Raw genomic sequence first — 19,310 nt, 5'->3', positions numbered from 1 at the left:
CAGTGAATCATCACCGGCTTGTGCCCTGATGGCATCAGATTCTTCATCAAATCGGCAGATGCTCCTGGAAATCACTGAGGAAGCTCTACTCTAAGATCTGCTGTGCAGGCTTTTGTAAATAACAACAGCCATGAGAATAAAATCCCTTTCTGGGAGCCTATTTGGTTCTCCTTTCAAAATGTTGATAGCATTTAACCCCTTGTCTCTTCTAGAAAATCTGAGAGCCTTCCCAGAACTACGAGCCAGCTTGAATATACACAATTAGGTTTGGGATACAAAGTTTTGGCCCTAAAAACAGGGGATGCTCTCCTGGTCCCAATGGGAGGGAGCTCACACAGCAGTTTCTACTTGTCCCAGGTGGGGCTGTTCTACACATCTTCTTTACAGAGTGGAGGAAGCCTGATTTGGCCGGACAGAGGAAAACGCAGGCTCTTAGTAAGTTAAGGGATCTCAAACCAAATGGTGAACTCACATTTCTTGTGACAACTACCAATCAGTCTCTATCTCTCTGTCTTTTCTGCCCCTGAGTCTCTGGGTCTCTTTTTTATACTTTTTTGGTCCCTCTCTGTCTCCACAGCATCACCTCAGAATGTCTCTTCCTCTCACATCCTCCTCTTTTTTACCAGTCTGTGACAGCAAAATCTTTTCCTCCTACTTTCCAAGTGGAGCCCACCCACTATGACCCTTGATTCCAGCCTCCCTGCATCTGAAGGCATCTCCCAGCATCTGCTTCTCTACCTGCAAGCACGTTCAAGGGCACTGCTCCAAAGAAATGGTTGGTTACTCGAGTTACTATCCTGTCCTTCTTCCCTTCCCCTTCAACGTTCTCCAGCCAGACCACATTAGCCTCGTCACCTCCTTAGTCCCATTTGCTCTGGGCTCTAGCCCATCACCTCTGAACCCACTCTCTTGAAGGTCATAGGTTCAGTTGTCTCTTTTCAGACTTGCTCATCTTCGGCTTCTCTGTGGCATTCCATCCTCTCTTCTTAAAACTTTCTGTTTTCTGTGGTGTTGTGCTATTTTGGTTCTCCTCATTCTCTGCTTTGATTTGACTATTTGCTGATGTTACTGTCCTTATTTTAAAAGGCTCTTTTTGCACTGTCTTTTCCTTCATACTATTTTAATTGACAAGTACTGTTTCCAACATCCAGTTGACCCTTGAGCAACACAGGTTTGAACTGTGCAAGCCCACTTACATGCAGAATTTTTTCAATAAATACAGAATACTGTAAATGTATTTTCTCTTCCTTATGATTTCCTTAATGACATCTTCCATTCTTTAGCTTCCTTTATTGTACAATATAATACACTATATACAATACAAATAACATAGAAAATGTGTGTTAGTCAATGTTTATGTTAAAAGTAGGGCTTCCAGTCAACAGGAGGCTATTTATAGTTAAGCTTTCAGGGAGTCAAAAGTTATACATGGATTTTCAACTGTGTGTGGGGGTCAGTGACCCTAACCCCCACATTACTCAAGGGTTGACTGTAGTTTTGAGCTCCAAAGTATCCTGTTAATCTTTTTTGGTTAGCATCAAACTGAGAATTATCAACATAAAATATTTCTGGAAAACAGACTATCCTAAATGATTTTTAAAAAGAGAAAGTTTAACTAAACAAAGTCTAACATAATGCTCTTAAAAAACCAAAGCTGAAAGGTCATCAAACAAGATCGGAGTGGGATTTAGGAGACTTCGTGACTGGTCTCAGCTCTACCACATTTCCTCTGCTTTGTGAACCTCAGTTTCTTTGACAGCAAAATGTGAGGGATGTACTAAAAGGTCTCAAGTTCTAAACTTTTATTATATTCCTCTCTGAACCAGCTCCTCTTCCTAACCCTGCTGTTTGTTAATGTCAACAATACCATCATTCTCCCGATATTCCAGGCTCAGCTTTGAACCCCCAGTCATCTGAGATTAGGTCTTGTCCCTTACTTCTGTTCACGGTTCTTCTGTAACATCGGTCACATTCAGTCTTTTCTGTGTGTCCACTGCCCATCTGCCACCACTCTGACAAGAAGGCCATTGAAGGCCCAATGTTCCTGGTTTCAGACTTCTGTTTCCTGCATCCTGCCTGGACCACTGCAATACTTCTCGAAGGCTTCCTTGCCTCCACCCCATCTGTCAGTCCTCTCATCTTATCCATCCTTGCCAAACTGATCTTACCAAAGCACAGTTCTGATCAGATTGCTTCTCTATTCAAAAACTTTCCATGGCTTCTTATCACCACAGGACAGGTTAGATCAGTTTTAAAATCATGTGCCCTTCTATAACATTTAAACATGCATTCCCATTTATCTTTACTTATAAATTATATACATGTACTATTGTGTTCCTCTAATACATTATAAAACATACACAAAAGAAGAAATTAGAAAATAGAAGTTAGATGAAATAAAAATCAATGCAAATAGAAAATATAATTTGTAGTGTTCCCACATTCCAGTGGATCATCCTGTATACTCCTTGAGTCCTCTGGGATTCACAGCCCTCCCATAATTCCACTCCAACCTAGATATGTAGCTACTTTAAGTACTGAGACCATTCTGGTATGTTCTCCTATAATTCCCTACGTGTACCTCCACATTCTGTCCACACTGATCTCCATGTTCTTGCCTGATCAAGCATCCATGCATAACACATAAACTGCTTCCTTCTCTACCCTTTAAGAGGTTAACATTCTAGCTACCCTTTAAGGTCCTGCCCACATGTCACCTCCTCTAGGAAGCCTAGTATGATCTCCTATACCTGAATTTCTGTACTTTTCCACTTTGGTTCCTATCCTATCACACTTATATCTGCTGCCCTCTATTAATATATAGTTGTTTGTGACATACATATCCTTAGACCCTCAACTAGATCTGGAGCTCTAGGAAGGTAGTAAAATATCTTATTTCATCTAAGTATCTGCCACACCATCTACAATAGTGTTGCCTGAGAGGTATTTTAGTGGATGTTGGGTTTCTCATTGGTACACTTGGCTGTCACCAATTATTGTGGGTTCTATTCAGTATCTATTTTAGATACAAGAAACACCTTGGGGAACACACCGAAGAAATACACATGGGTCCATACCTTCAAAGAGACTCAGGTATTAAAATAATTCTAGTACAGAATCAATAGTGGTGAGTGCCATAGGAAAAGAACAAACTGTTATGAGAACTTAGAAAACAATGATTGAACACATGTCCAACCATTCATGATCATATTCTGGGCAACAGGATGGCACAGAATAAGCCTAGAAACAAAGGTCATTCATACCAGAACAGCCTAGATGTCCTCATGTCACTGAGGCTCTGAAAGTTCAGGGACTTGCCCCAGCCACCTAGCAGTAAAGGAAAACCAGAAGCCCAATCTTCTGACTCCCAGTCTAGAGCTCCTGTTACCATATCTGTTCTGGGTCCCAGTGTTAACATACGGCTCCCTGCCACCCTCTCCGGGAACCTCAAGTACAGTAGGCAAAGAAATGTGACTGTGTGCCACTCTTAAAGTTATATCTGGGTTATGAGTAAGTTCTTTATGAGCATAAGCCAGGCTCGTAGTTGCTAGTGAATGTGTGATAGGTAGAAAGTGGTGTTCTATGTCAAAACCAGATAAACAAACACTATGAGGCAGGTTAGCAATTCTCTGAGCTCTGGAATAACATGCTAGGCACTGTCATGGCACAGGCCTGGGTTTTTTCCCCCCAGAAACTGCAACTTTCATGTAGGAGATAGCTGGACAATTGCTGTTTCTGTAATCCATTTAAAGTGTTAATTCCTATACAGGTTAAGAAGGGAGGGGAACTAGATGGACAGCGTACTCTGCATTGGGCAGTTTACGTACATGATCTCAAGTCTTAAAATAACAGTATGAGGTGGGACTATTACTGCCATTTTGTGGATGAAAAAAATTCTGAAAAGATAAATAACTTGTTCAAAGTCATAAAGCAAGTGATAGAGCTGGGTTTTGTGCTTAGATGTGTCTTGAGTCTAAGATCATAGGGCCACCAAGCCACCTTGCCCCTTCTGTTCCACTGTTCTTGTCCACTTTCTGGCTGTCTTCTGCTATACTCAGTTCTCCAGAGAATCACTCAGTGCTGATGGGCAAGGGCATGGCCAGATGCAGTGCTCCACTCTGCAAACTTTTTTTAAAAAAATGTTTATTTGAGAGAGAGAGAGCAGAGGAGGGGCAGAGAAAGAGGGAGGGAAAGAATCCCAAGCAGCCTCTGTGCTGACTTGGGGCTCAATCCCACAAACCGTGAGATCATGACCTGAGCCGAAATCAAGAGTACGATGCTTAACCGACTGAGCCAGCCAGGTGCCCCCAACCCCCAACTCTGCAAACTTTTATGCCTCGCCTTGCTTTCCTAGCCACCTGCCCCTTCCCACAACTAACTCATTCCTCCTTGAGACATTTTGGCAGCAGTAGGCCATCAAGCTCAAGAGAAATTAAATTCTTTTTGTTTCCCCAACCCCGTGCCGGGACATTACACCTACTAGAAGCCAGCCGTACTGTGAGGGAGAATAAAATCAGAATGACAGAACTTCCCTGGGACACAGCAGTGCCCGGCATACAAAGAGTGGGGACCAGCATGATGGAAGCGGGGGTGGCAGCAGACTCCTAACAGCCAAACCGCTCTCTGCTTCTGAAAGCTCCCTGTGGCCTTCACACCCTCTGTGGCCCTGACCAAATTGTTCCCCTCCCACTCTTCAGCCACGTGGCTGATGGGCTGATTAGCAGCCCCCACCCTTCTTTGTTCCTGTGTTTTGGAGCTGGGGGCTGGGGAGGCGGGTGGGAGGGGCAAGGAGTTTTTTGCTGGCTCCACCATCTTCTCCTCAGGAATGTTGTTTGAAAGGGCTCATTCTCAGTCTAGCCCCTGTGCTGGCAACCTTCTTCCTGCTTCATTCTCCTAATGATTGGTGCATTTTATCCAAAGCCCCTGCTCTGGTGTACTTTGAGGACATGTACTTTGTTGATTCACTGCCAGTGCCCAGCAGAGAAGGGGTTGACTCAAGGTTTGTTGAAAGGATGACAATACAAATAAGTGGCCAGCATCATCCCAAGTTTGTCCTGCTGATCAGTCATTTTTCTGCATTTAGCCTTCATAAAAGGACCCAGGAGCAGGGAAAAGGAAGTTGAGTTTAAAACATTCTGGGGAAAGGAGCCAGAAAGGAAATAATAGTAAGTACCCTTTTTTAAGTGTCCCATAAAGTATTAGATATTTCGCAAAAATTATCTCATTCAATCCACTCTTCTGTAAACTTCAACATTTTTGTTTGGTTGTTGTTATCTTCAGGTCACAGAAAAGGAAACTAAGGTTCAGAAACGTGAAATATTATTTCAGGCCACATTACTGGTTGGCAGCAAAGGTAGAAGTCTAACTTAAGACCATGTAACTCCAGGGTCATGGCTCTTAAACTTGAGCCTGCCAATAGGAAGTAAGTTCTGGAGGGCAGTAATCATGCTTTCTCATCTTTGTATCTTCTATAGTGCCCAACACAGTGCCTGGATGCTCAAGAAACATTAGATGAGTTGAATTTGAAAGTTGGGGATGTCTTCCATTCATTTGCTCATTCAACAAATATTTCTTCAGTGCCTGCTATGAGCCAGAGATTCTTCTGGGCACTGGGGATACTGAAATGAACAAAAGTGCTCTAATGGGAGAAACAGACAATTAAAAAGTTATATAGCATGACAGATGGCGAGAAATACTAAGAAAGACAATAACATAGAATGGAAAGATAAGAAAGGAAAGAGGGCTTAAATTTTAAATACAGTAGGTGACATCCATTAAGAAGGTGACTTGAGCAAACGCTTGAAGGAGGTGAGGAAATAACGCGGATAATGAGGGAGAAACATTCCAGGAAAAGGCAAAGGCAAATGCAAAAGTACTGAGGTTACAGCAACCTTGGCTTGTTTGACAGCATCAAAGAGGCTAATATGGCTGGAAACCAATGAGGAAGAGAATAGCAAGAGATGAGGTTAGATAGTAATGACCTTGATTTTAACTCTGAGTAGGGGGTAGAGGGACCATGAGGGATTGCAGAGCAGAGTAGTGAGATGATCTGACTTAAGTGCTAACATATTGCTCAGGATGTGTGCAAAGAATAGACTTTAAAGGTCAAGAGCAGAAGCAGGGAGCCTAGTTAGGTGACTATTACAATAATCTGGGCAAAATATGGTGGTGTCTCAGGTAAGTGGTGAGATGTGACTAGATTTTGGATATATTTTGAAGGTAGAAGTTAGGGTTTGCTGATAAACTGGATGTGGGATGTGAGAGGAAAAGTCAATGATGACTCCATAGTTTTAGACTGAAGAACTTGAAGAATGGAGTTATTTGCTGAAATGGGGAAGATTCCTGGCAAAATCAGCTTTACAGGGTAAGATTAACAGGCTCAGTTTAGCTCATGTTATTCTGAGACACCGATTTGATTGTTAAGTGGAAATGTCAAGTCAGAGGAGTCAAGGGAGAACCAGTGTCCTGAAATCCAAGTGAAGAAAGTGGAGGAGGATATGACCAACTGTGTCCAATGCTGTTAGGTAAAAAGACTATTGAGTTTTAGCCACATGGAGATCCTTTGCTATCTTCAGTAGTGGTTTTAGTGGAGAAGTGGGGGTTACACTCTGATTGAAGGGCTCTCAAAAAGTGGGAAGAAGAGAAATTGGAGGCAGTGACTATAGACAAATATCTCCAGTTGGAGAGAGAACTGGAGTCGGAAGAATATTTTTTATATTGGACAAATAACAGTATGTTTATATGTTGATGAGAAAAACCTAATGAATAGTGGAAAGTTGATGTGAACAAGATATATAAACAGAGAAAGCAATGCCTGTCAATAGACCAGAAAAGGATGGGAATTAGTGTACACTTGGAGGAGCTGAACTTAACTAGGAGCATGGAGAGTTCATCCGTAGTTTCAGGAAAAAAGATACAGACGTAGGTGAGGGTCTCATGGAAGATCTCTTCTGATTGTTTCTATTTTCTCAGTGAAGGAGAAAGCATGGTTGATAACTGACAATGAAGACAGGAAAGTGGAAAGATTTGAAGAGAGAGGAGAAAGTATGAGGTAGTCTTCTAGGACAATGAGAGGGTGATTAAACTTGGGAAACATATAATTCCAGGGAGCACCAATACCTCACTTAAGATTTAAGATAAAATATGTTGAGAAGCAAGTTCTTCAAGATGAGCTAAACTTCTAAGAGGGGAACAAATTATGGAAAGGCTGGAAAATAGAGCTAAAGGCTTGAAATGCAAACATTCTTACCTCATGTGGATCATATTGTTTGAGGCTCCCACCCTCATTAAACTCAGCCAAGACATCCTTTATCTTCTTGGAAGAATCTGGAGAGACATAATCCACATGTGAAATATTGGGAGCTGGGCCAAGTAAATTCTCTCTGTCTAACCTTGGTTATGATGGAGTAATCCCTCATTCCCAGGACTATTCGGAAAAATGTCACCCTTATCTGTCTTTCTGCCCTCTTACTTCTTTTTTTCAGTATAGTCTCTCTCCTGCTGTATGAATTATCTTTCTAAAACACAAATGTGATCAGATCATGTTCCTGTTCAACATACTTCAGTGACTCTCAATTTTCCCAGGATTAAGCTTAACTCCCTTAGCTTGGTATACAAGTATGTCTTAGTCTATTCTTTATCTCTTACTTTAACCTTCCACTCACCCCAATTTTCAAACACAAAACCACATTTCCAGAAATCCTTGAATACACTATGTACTCACTCATTCATTCTTGGAGTCTTTTCTCTATACTGTAAACTTCTTGGTACCCAGCTCAAATGTCAAATCCTCTGTAAAGTCTTCCTTTATCAGTTAGAATTGATTATTCCCTCTCCAGGCTCCCACATGACTTATACATAATTCTGTAATAGTACTTGTCATATACTGTTCTATTATTTATTAACTTGCCTTTCTTATACATCTCCTGCCTCAGTTCTGCCTTGAGAGCTGTATTTGGCTAGTGAGTCTTTCTACATCACACAGTGTATTACACACAACTAGTGTTCAGAAAACCAATATACTAGATGATTGCATAAAATCTGAGCAGAAATTTTAAAACATTTAAAATGTTGTTGATTATAGAGGGTGAGATGGGTATCAAGCCCAGTGATGCTCTGTCCTTGGTGCTGAAACAGAGACTCGGGATTCATGAAGCACGGTGATTTAGAAAATTCTGCTTTCCATAGGAAACAATAAACTCCCAAAGAAAATTTTGGCTTCTTCTTATTCTTTTGGGCTTTATTAGGAAATTGGGAGTCTAGAGAATGGAGTCAATAACTGTCATTATAAACACATTCTGAGTGTATCCTGTGTAGTTACCAGAAGTCAAGACATCAGAGAAACTAGGGTCTCTGTGCTCTCCTCGTCTTGCAGTATTGTGGATAATGAAGAGCTTCCCATTACTGCCACAATTTGAACATATGAGCAAAGGGCAATGTCATTAAAAACTGACATAATGTTCCGCGGTGTTCAGACTCTATGTACAGAGGGCTACACTCTCATAGGCCTATGTAAAGTAGATATGCTCATGCGCTGGGCTGTTCTCCATGGCTCTGCTGACTTGGATTCAATCAAGCACAAGTTATAATCATTTCAGGACTGAGAAATACTGAAATGCCACAGGAAAATGTTGATGCTGCCTAAAAATGGACATTTCTTCCTGAAATTCAAAACAGATGTTGAAAAACTAATAGCTCAGTGAGATCCAGGCAGCAGATGTCATCAATTTGGGCTGTTTCCATTCAATTCAGAAAATGCTGTGGAGGGTGAGATGTTGCAAGGTACTGCTGATGAACTAGCTGGGGAGATGATCTGAATAATTGTGGTAATGATAGCTACTTCTTATTAGAAGCCTTTACTGCACATTCTCATATTCTCCCCTGCCAATCCATGCACATTGGGTTAAATTTTCTTCAGTTTACACATAAAGAAGCTGAAATTCAGAAAAATTAAGCGACTTGCCTAAGAGGGTTTTAATTCAGGTCTAGTTTGGTCCAAAGTCTATATTACTTTCCCTTAAGCACTATTTACTATTACTCCCCAAACACTTGCTAACACAAGGAAACGTGTAATTAATGCTGTAGCAGTAATACGAAGCTCTAGGAAGCAGAGAGAAGAGAAGTAGAATGAGCAGGAAAAAAGCAAAATTAGGATAACAGTAAGTTTGGGTGGGGACCAGGGATGTCCCATACAGAAGGCAGCATCTAATCTGTGGTGTAAAGAATGAGTGAGGTTTTGAAAGGCAGACATGAAATGAAAAGGATATTTTAAGAAGGGACAGGGTGAACAAAGATGCAGAGATGGGCATCACAAGACATGCAGGAAAAGTCAGAACCAGAGAGTAGTTTGGGGCCAGATTTGTGGGAGTCTTGAGTGCCAAGCTAAAGACATTGATTTGAAATTGTTGAAGATTTTCTGAATAGTGGAGTAACATAACCAAGTCTCTGTTTTCCTAAAGGCCACTCTGGCAACAGAATGGAAGAGAGCTTAGAGTTAAGCCAGAGCTCAGTTAACATTACCCATAAATTATATTCAAACATCCTATGGGCAGCTCAATTATTTAGAAAATACTACATTTTAGAATCTATTTTAATGGTAGATTTTCAGGTCAGCTAGAGTGGCCAAATCTGGGTTGCACTTCAAAGTGCAAATTGGGAAGCGTGGGTACCCCTGGTGTGGCTTATGCAAGAGTAGTATAGAGCCAGCATTTTGATTGAGAATCAGGGGGATGATTTCACTTGAATGTATACTCTTGGTATTATTGTCACATTTTGGAGATTCCACAGTTCACCCTAACAGAAATCCTTTGGTTCTAAAGTGCTATGGATCTATTTAGCAAACCCTGATTTATATTTAAATGAATGCTATACACACACATATATGTATATATACATGTATTTTCATCATATGAAAATAGACAGGTGATATGAAAATACATATCATCATATTCAAATAGACAGGTTTTAAAAAGAAAAACAGAGAAAGCATTTATTTTAAAATCTCTGATTAATAGCCTAAAATTAAATAGAAAAAAACAATCCAAGAGATTACTGGTTCTTAGATTTCCATGACAAGTGTTCTTTACCACACATTTACTTCAATTTTTCCATGGGCTTTAATGAGCTCATAGTGTCAACACCTGTCCTGTTTTAAAAAGGGACACAATCTAATTCTCAAAGTTGAGACCCATTACTTTCTCCTGGGATGTCCTTTGATATTTTATTAGTCTTATTCTCTACAGGTTTCTGGGTTGGGTTTCTATTTGCCTGAGGACCAAAAGGCTACTGCTCCATTCTGTTTCATCTTAAGACAGCTAAGAACAATGACAGACCTCTTCAGAGCATTCCTTGATCTTACTTTAGGCACCATCTGTGGGTCCAACTGCACAGCCTCAGGAGAGAGTTCCCTGTCAAAGCCTGTATGGTGACACTACCACCTGACTCAGAGGAGATCCAGTTCTGTTCCTAGTGTCTTTAATAGGGCCATGTCCACAATTCTTTGCAAGAACTCCTATTTTGTTGAGTGCTGACTGCATGTTAGGCACTGCTGTAGTCATCTTATGTGTTTTATTTAAATCTCCACAACTATCCTCGAACGTAGTAATGGTCCTTATTTTAGAGAAGAAAAAACTGAGTCTTAAAAAATTTAAAAGATTCTTTGAAGGGCACACAGCTAGTGAGTGAGTGACTCTGATATTTAGCATATCTGATAATGTGACACAGCTATTAGATTCACTGGCTACATGAACACTGGTAAATCAGAAGATAAGGCCCTCCATGACAATGATTATCAAACCTGGCTACATGTCAGAATCACCTGAGGAGCCCTATATACATTGAAACACAGGCCTCACCTCAAACCAATTAAGTCAGTATCTCTTTGGAAACTGAGGAATCAATACATTTTAAAGCTTCCTGGGGGTTCAAATGTACAGTCAAGGTTAAGAACTACTGTTCCATGAACGTAATTCTATTGTTAGAAATGAAGATTACCTTAAGAAGCAGCTAAACTCATTGGATAATTATTGCAAAAGGAAAAAAGTTTGTAACTCTGCTAAATCTGAAATCACCACACTTGGCAGACATTCTCCATTGTTCAAGTGGACAATGCTAAAGAACTTTACCCAACAGGTCAAGTTCTTCAGCTTCATGGCAAGGTAGGGATACCTTTTGCATTAACCCACACTGGCAGAACCATCAGCATGCAGTTTTACCCCAAGTCAGGGGTTAAGAAGGCTCTTTTCTGTGATCAAGGTCGTTAGTAGTAACAACTACCCTAAAAAGTTTCAATCCAAAATTGTCTCTTCATGCTTTATGTGCCAGAAGTTCTGGGACCATAACCAAACACTTGTTCCTAGTGTTTGAGCACACTCGAAGTCTTTTTAAGGAGAAAATTTGGCCAACTCACAGGCACCTTCACTGCCACATTTGTGTGGGAGAGGGATGCCCTCCAACAGAACAAGCAGACAAATTAGGAGCTTTAGTGTTTACAGCAGGACGTCAGCTGTGCTGCCTGAACCAGAACCCAAAGTTTATGGACCATCTTCTCTTTAAGAACACTGAGTATTTGAAAACTAGTCAGGCTATTAAACTTTGAAATAACTATGAATCAACATTTTCAACTGTGAATCTGAAAACCCATAGATGAGAGTGAAATTCTGAGGTGCATAATAACTTTCCATTCCTCAAAGTTCCCTAAGAGCATCTCAGACTGAACATGCATAGGAACTGCCTGGGGATCTGATTCAGTAGGTCTGAGTCAGGGCCCAAAATTATACATTTCAAATAATACTCTAAGTGACACCAATTATGCAGATGCATGGGCCTCACTTTTGAAGAGCAGGCCTTAAGCAACATTCTTGTATATTTGTGGCTAATTGGTCAGGCTTGCCTGTCACAGCATAGACAAAAACATGATGCTGAACCTAGAGGAATATATTCCATAGATTCAGAAGACCTACATGACTCAACCCAGGGAAGGAAAGACACAGAGAGGGGAAAAGGGAAAGTTGGCAAATGAAAAGGAAAAAAAAACCCCAACAACCTAAATTTTCCTTCTTTCGAAGAAGGCAGGGATGTATGAGTAAGTTTTCTAAGTATTTCAGGGAGTCAAGAATACAGTGGGATGAACAAAAGCAAGAGCGGAGTTTCCCAAGCGTTCTGGAAAGATGGAGGATGATGTCAGAACAGATATGTCAGATCCAGGAGCATTGTATCAAAAGGCCCCCATTTTTAGCCAAGAGGAACCAGGCCCCAAAATAGAATGTGAGAAGCATGCGTAAGAAGCCCAGCTTCCTAAACATTGACAATCTCTCAGCTATACTTCTTCTCCTGTGCACTATTTCTGCCCAGCATATAGCCCACTGCCTGGCATAAAATCAATGTTCAATACAGATTCATTGAATAAAGGAGGACTAGGAAAGGGATTAGGGTTATTGTGCTTGTCCCATACATCCCATATTTCTAGGGGAATATGGAGAAAAGCTAGACCAGTGGCTGTCAGCCCTTGCTGCATGATGGAATCACCTGGGGAGCTTTAAACACTACTGATGCCCAGATCCTGGGATGGGGTATGGGTGGACAGGGCACTGGAAGAGTTCAAAGTCTCCCAAGTATTTCCATTGTGCAACCCACGGTGAGGACCCCTGAGGCCCACCAAGCCAACTACTGAGGGGAACCAGTGGAAGTGATAACTCTGCTACAGTGCTACATACAGAATAAGAGAAACAGACTTTACATTGAAGCAGAGGGAATTTGGGCTGATATAAGAAAACCAGCTTTAGGATACGGAGATTTTCTGACATCATAAATGATCTGAATGACTGCTATGGCTTAATTGTATAAGTAAAGTTGGTATTGCTAGCAAAACTTACCATTTTTTCTCTAAGTAATTTGGCCTCATAAGTCATAGCCCAAATGAAGGTGGAGGAATGGATCAGAGAGCCTGTACCTTCTTAACTAAAGGTACTAGAAGTGTGGTCCCTGGACCAGCAGCATCAGCATCACCTGAAAACTTGTCAGAAACCCAGCATGTCTGAACTATCCTAGACCTGCTGAGTCAGAATTGGCATTTTAAGAAGATCCCCAGGAGATTCAGGTGCATATTTGAATCTGAGAGCCATTGTTCCACAGAAGTCTCTCCCTATCCATAATTCTGTGACTGCTTGTGGGTAGAATCTCAGTCATCATGAGGAAAAGAAGGCCAGTTATGCTGCAGGAGATGTGGGTAAGAAATAGCTGTGGTTTTCCTTCCAAGATGGAAGCAATGAGACATGACCCTCTACGGGCCCAGGACTCCATGAACATTTGATTAACTTTCACTCCTGCAGCCCATATAAATAGTAAGGTTTCAATGAAGCTTACTTAGAGCCTTACATTGTTCTATAAACCAGCCCTAAACATCTTCTCTGACTCCCACATTAACACTGACAGATTTGAATTTTGAGCTATAATTTACCTACATCTTAAAGTCAGAAACTTTGAGTTGATCTGATTCTAATAAAATATATTTCTGAAGAGCACAATTTACTGATTCATTCTCTTTAAATGTACTTATTTTTTCTTTAAATGTACTTTAAAATTATATATCTTGAGCAAGTCACTGAGCTCTTCTGGACTCAGTGTGCTCATTCATAAAATGGGTAGGAGTTGCATTTGAGAATGGCTTAAAATTTCTCCCAGGTATAAAAAGTCTACAACATCTAACAACCACGGGCTGATGTCTAAAGTTTTTGGTATGATTTCTTGAAGAATTAAAAGTTAAAATTGATAGTTTAATTTTTTTTCCTTTTTTCCCTTTCTGAAAAAGCTGACAGCTTCTGTCCTTGACAAATCATGGAAAAATAATTGCCTCTCCCCAAATATCAGATTAAAAGGACAATAAGCCCATTATTATCTCTAGCTGAAGTTGTTAGGGGTCAGTAGGAGGCCTCCACACATGCTCATGCCCTCTGAGGTTGAGAAGAAACCTGTTTCAACAGAGACTAAGTATTAGAAGGGCTAATGATGGTCATTTAGTCAAGTGGACATCCAGGGAAAGGAAACCCAATTGCTTTCAAGTCAATTCTATTCCATTTTGGGCAGGTTTGACCATTAGCCATCAATAAATTCCTTGCTTTAAGTCCTTCTTTGATAAATTTCTTCCCATTAGTCCTAGGGCTACTTTTGGAAGCCATTCAAAACTAAACACCTCCTCCCCACAACAGCATTTTTTATTTATTTCTTCCCTTCTCCTGCAAATAGGCATAGTACCTTCAGGCATTTCTTCATAACCCTGCTGGGAGGCCCCTCACCATGCTGGCGCCACTTCTCAAATAAGTTCCGGTTCGTCCATATATCCATTGTAAACTGTGATGCCCAGGCATAAATTCAGCTCTCAAAGAGGTCTGATCAGGGTAGGATAGAATGTGGATATCAGTTTGCCTTACTAGAAACTGTGAGTATATTAGCACATTTTAAATTCACAACCAGTGGTTTGGTTAAATAAAATAATGGGTCAAAAGAAATCTCTGCAACCCCTGAAAACCATGCTTCTGAAAAGTACTGAACAATACGGGAACACCCCATGGCATACTGTGTGCTGGCTAGTGTCCAACGATCTCCCTGCTCCCGTGTGAACCACTCTCCCATGAGGCATGCAGTCCATTTCCCGGCCCTATTGCATCTGGGACAGGCCTGGGACTGCTCTGACCAATGGAATGTGGAGACAGCTCTGTTCTAGGACCTCGGAGTCCAGGTGTTAAGAAGACCTTGGAGTGCTTTTATGCTCTTGGAGTCCTGGGCCACATGTAAGAAGTCCAGGCCAGCCTGCTGGAAAAAGAGGCCACATGGAGAGGCCCTGGGAGAGGACAAAGCACTTGGAGGAAGAAATCACATGGGAGAACACTGAGGTCACAGTATGGGAGTGAATAAGCCATGCTGGATCATGTGAGGCATCCCACCTGAAGCCCCAAACATCAGGGAGCAGGGACCAGTTATCCCAGCTGTGCCCTGTCCAGATTCCTGAGCCACAGAATGGGAAAAATAAACCAGCTGCTTCAATCCACCAAGTTTTGAAGTTGTTTTGATATAGCAGTAGATAACAGCACTGGATAGATCATTGTTAGGGTGAAGAGAACAGCATATGAAATAGGCTACCATGTCTGTTTTACACACACACACACACACACACACGAGTAGTGGTTATTATTGGGAGACAGAATCATGGGTAGCTTTAAATTTCATCGTTTTGTTTTTCATTTTTTTTTCCCAACGTTTATTTATTTTTGGGACAGAGAGAGACAGAGCGTGAACGGGGGAGGGGCAGAGAGAGAGGGAGACACAGAATCGGAAACAGGCTCCAGGCTCTGAGCCATCAGCCCAGAGCCTGATGCGGGGCTCGAACTCATGGACCGCGAGATCGTGACCTGGCTGAAGTCGGACGCTTAACCGACTGCGCCACCCAGGTGCCCCATTGTTTTTCATTTTTATGCTTGTTCTTATTTCATAACAAAAATAGTCTTATCACATTGTTTTTTTACAAGCACTTTACACTATTGACTCACATTAATCTTACTATAGATATGTTTCAACTACGTATGTGTTTGCCTGTGTACACATAAAATAAATATATACATATTCAAGGGCAGTTGTAACCTGGCTTCACCCCCAGAAGAAGGCCACCAGGGAAGGTACAGGTTTACGTTGTATAAACAGAATATACCAGGAGCCTCTTCTTCTGAAATCCTTGGCCTTTCATACCTGGTAACTCCACTGGGGAAAGTTCTGAATTCTCAGGCTATGCACTTCAGATATTCCACCACTGCAAAGCTCCTGTTTATGTAGTTATGGAAGAGCAGTTGCTATGGCGATGTGATCTGACTGAACACCAGCATGTATCTAAAATTGGTAGAAGTGCCTTTTTCAGGGTTTCCTCTGAGGATTAATTATTTTCCAAGAACTGTGGCTTTTTTCCCCTCTCCTGTTAGAACAACAGTGCCAGAGCACCTTGTCCGGTCCTGGCACAGGAACAAAAGGAGGAAGGGTCAAAGAAGGACAAAGCGATGGTTGGGAAAAAAAGACCCAAACCACCACAAAGGAACCCTTTCCTACTAAACACTCTGGTTTCTTTTTACCCCCTGCCTCCCCCGTTGCTTTGCCACATGTGGACTCCTCTGTCCCTCAGCTCCCTCCACCCACTACTCTTTTCATCTAGTCATCTTTCCAGTTCTTCTGCCTTCTTCTGACTCCTTTCCCTTCTCTGACCCCCGGTTGTAGGCAGACCCATGGCCCTGTTTCCCACCTTCTCACCTCTCTCCTCATGTTCTTGCTCTCTGAAGTGCCTTCACTCCTGTTGCTGCCTCCACACGATGACTCCAAGTCAGAGCTATAGCCCAGCCCTCCTTCCCACTCGCTTCCCACTACCTCCCCTCCCAGGCCCACGGGACACTGCACTTGGAAAGCAGTGTCATCCATGATGGGGTCTTATTTACCATTCCAGTTCTTGCCCCAAATCCTCTCTCACCACCACCACCACCACCATGTGCTCTAGGTTCCCACTGTGGGAACTTGCTTGCAATTCTCTGAAGCTCCCATGATGACTCTCTCTCCTCCCTCCTTCCCAAGCCACTTCCCCTGCCTGCAATGCCCTCCCCTTCCTCTCTCCTGCTAGTGTTTCTGGTGTTGGGAAACAGCACCTGCATCGGGAAGCCTCCCACCAGGCTAGGCTAGGTCTACTCCTCTGTGCTCCCCCCTGCTTAGCACCTGTCATACTGATTATCATTGTTTCAGGCCTACCTATCTTTCCCTCCTAGGCTGGGAGCTCTTTGAGGGCCGGGATTGTGTCTCACTCATTTGCTGGTTCCCTGCAGCCTAGCATGTATGAATACAAAAGTGGATGCGTCATCACCATCCCCAAATCACACTCCCCAACTGTCCCCACTAGCCTTGAATATGAATTCTGGTATTTTCCACAGATTCACAGTCTTCAGGGGTATCTTTTCTGGCTTCCTTTCATTCTGTAAATTTTGGTGATACCTTCTACCACAGTTTTCTACAGATCAGCATTTGTTCGTTGCCACATTCACTATCCGAGCCCCACTCCTCAGCTCAGACAAGATTTCCTCCAGAGGACCCTCCCCTATCTCCCTGATCTGGCAGATTCTATATTCAGGCTACCCCTCACACAGCCACCAGATTCATGCTCTAAATGTTGCCACCTTGGATCAAAACCCACACTCTGACCCAAGGCCTCCTGCTATCCCCATCCTTCCTATGGCCTCCTCCCCACCTTCCTCTCCTTCTTTCCATGTGGTCCAGAAGTTCTCCTTACCACCCACACACACTTTCTCTCTTTGTGCCTCTCCCCTTCTGTTTCCATTGTTTCTACATCCTCCCTCACCATCTACTACTCACATTTTATTTTATTTTTTTAATGTTTATTTATTTTTGAGACAGAGAGAGACGGAGCATGAACAGGGGAGGGCCAGAGAGAGAGGGAGACACAGAATCCGAGGCAGGCTCCAGGCTCTGAGCTGTCAGCACAGAGCCTGATGTGGGGCTTGAACTCACGGATGGTGAGATCATGACCTGAGCCGAAGTCGGATGCACAACCGACTGAGCCACCCAGGTGCCCCTACTACTCACATTTTAAAACTTCTGTCCTCCACAGAGTCCACCCAGCTAAATCCTCTGTGTGGGTTAAATTGTATCCCCCCCCCAGATTCATATGTTGAAGTCTTGACCTCCAGCACCTCAAAATGTGACCTTATCTGAAAATAACTACAGATGTAGTTAGTTAAAATGAAGTCATACTGGAATGGGGCAGGTCCAATCCAAGATGACTATGTCCATAAAAAAAGGAAATTTGGATATGGAGACACACACACAGGGAGAACATCATGGAAAGACAGAGAGAAGACAGCTTTCTGCAAGCCAAGGAAAGAAGCCTAGAACACATTCTTCCCTCATAGCCCTCAGGAGGAATCAACCCTGCTGATATCTTGATTTTGCACTTGCAGCCTCCAGAACCATTAGGCACTTTCTATTGTCCTAAGCCACCCAGACTGTGGTACTCTGTCATAGTAGCCTAGCAAACTAATACGCTCCCCATACCAATTTCCCCTAGCTTTAAATTCCCTTTTCATTTATACACTCAGTTCAGCCAGCTCTGCACCAGAGGTATTTGCCTGCTGCCCTAAACCTGCTCTCTGTTTGTGTTATGAGCACATTTCTGATTCTCTAACAAGATTCTGATTCCTCAAAAGCAAGCCTTTTCTTTGCACTTCTTTTTCATTCCTGACAGGGCTGGTACTTTGCTGACCTACAGAACATGCTGAATTAAATGGAATGTACTCTGGAAGGTGATTCCTTGCTCCTTGTCAATACATTACAGAGTTTCTCTAAATCCACCAAGGTCAGACAAGAGGCCAGCAGGGCCTCCAGGGAGCCAGGTGGGAGACTGACCAGCAGTCCTACGGGGCCCCTGTTGGCCGTGGGGAACACATAGAGTCATGGGTGTTAGGTGTAGGAGGAACAACAGGAAGAGATCGTCTAGTCCAACCCTCTGATTTTAACGAAGAAGATACAGGCTCTGGGGGTTAAGGAAGGTCACATCAGAGAGAGCAAGAGACAGAGCTGGCACTTGAGCCCAACTTGTAGACTCCCAGACCAGTGCTGTGGGCCAGGGCTGCTTGCCCTGTGGGGGGGGGGGGGGGCAGGCTGCCAAAGGACATACAAGGGCTACCCGGGAAAACCCTGTAGGGCAGGTCAACCTGCCATTGGCCTAGTGATTTACAAAAGCAGCCAATACAATTAATAAATGTGAAGGGAGAGGTGACTGGAACAAAGGGGCAGGGCAGGTAGCACAGCCGAGAGTTCTGCAAAGCAAAGGGTCCTGTACAAAGCTGGTGCCACTGCATAATCACCGCGGCAGCCATGTGTGTACAGACCACAGTGGTCAGTTGATGCTCCAGCCTTGGCAAATCCCTGTCATGTCAGGATTAGGAGTGGCCTTTGGAGGGCACAGCCCACACGTGAGCATGAGTCTCACTACCAATGTATCTTGATGCATTCCAATTGTTCCTGGGTGTAACTAATGAGAAACCAAGAACCCCAGTTAGTTGCAAGATTAGGCTTATGCAGAACAAAGTCAGGAAAGAGACACACGTTGGAATTCTGCATCTTACTGGAAAAAGGCATTGGGTCCAAACACAAGAGCACGTTAGGGCCAGTGATCAAGTAACACTGTAACCATACAGCCTGCGGCCTTTCAAAAATTATGCTACAACCAGGTTTTAATCACTTGAGAAAATACAGTATTATGTTAAGCAGAA

At 42.7% G+C, this 19,310-nt stretch overlaps 1 protein-coding gene across 8 annotated transcripts in view; it reads right to left on the bottom strand.

Moving 5' to 3' along the window:
- Positions 1 to 19,310, bottom strand: part of DGKG (diacylglycerol kinase gamma) — a 213,148-nt gene that overhangs the window by 149,885 nt on the left and 43,953 nt on the right. For 7 of the 8 annotated variants that reach the window (XM_053221105.1, XM_053221103.1, XM_053221098.1 and 4 more), the window contains exon 3: positions 7,250 to 7,326. The exons of the other annotated variant lie outside the window; for it this stretch is intronic. In XM_053221105.1, coding sequence (XP_053077080.1) covers positions 7,250 to 7,326 — 77 coding nt within the window. The remainder of the gene's footprint in view (positions 1 to 7,249; positions 7,327 to 19,310) is intronic. 8 annotated transcript variants of the gene reach the window in all.

Source organism: Acinonyx jubatus, chromosome C2 (genome assembly GCF_027475565.1).
Source record: "Acinonyx jubatus isolate Ajub_Pintada_27869175 chromosome C2, VMU_Ajub_asm_v1.0, whole genome shotgun sequence".
Lineage (NCBI taxonomy): Eukaryota > Metazoa > Chordata > Mammalia > Carnivora > Felidae > Acinonyx > Acinonyx jubatus.
The sequence above is the reverse complement of the archived record's forward strand: the minus strand, read 5'-3'. Positions and strand labels throughout refer to the sequence as shown.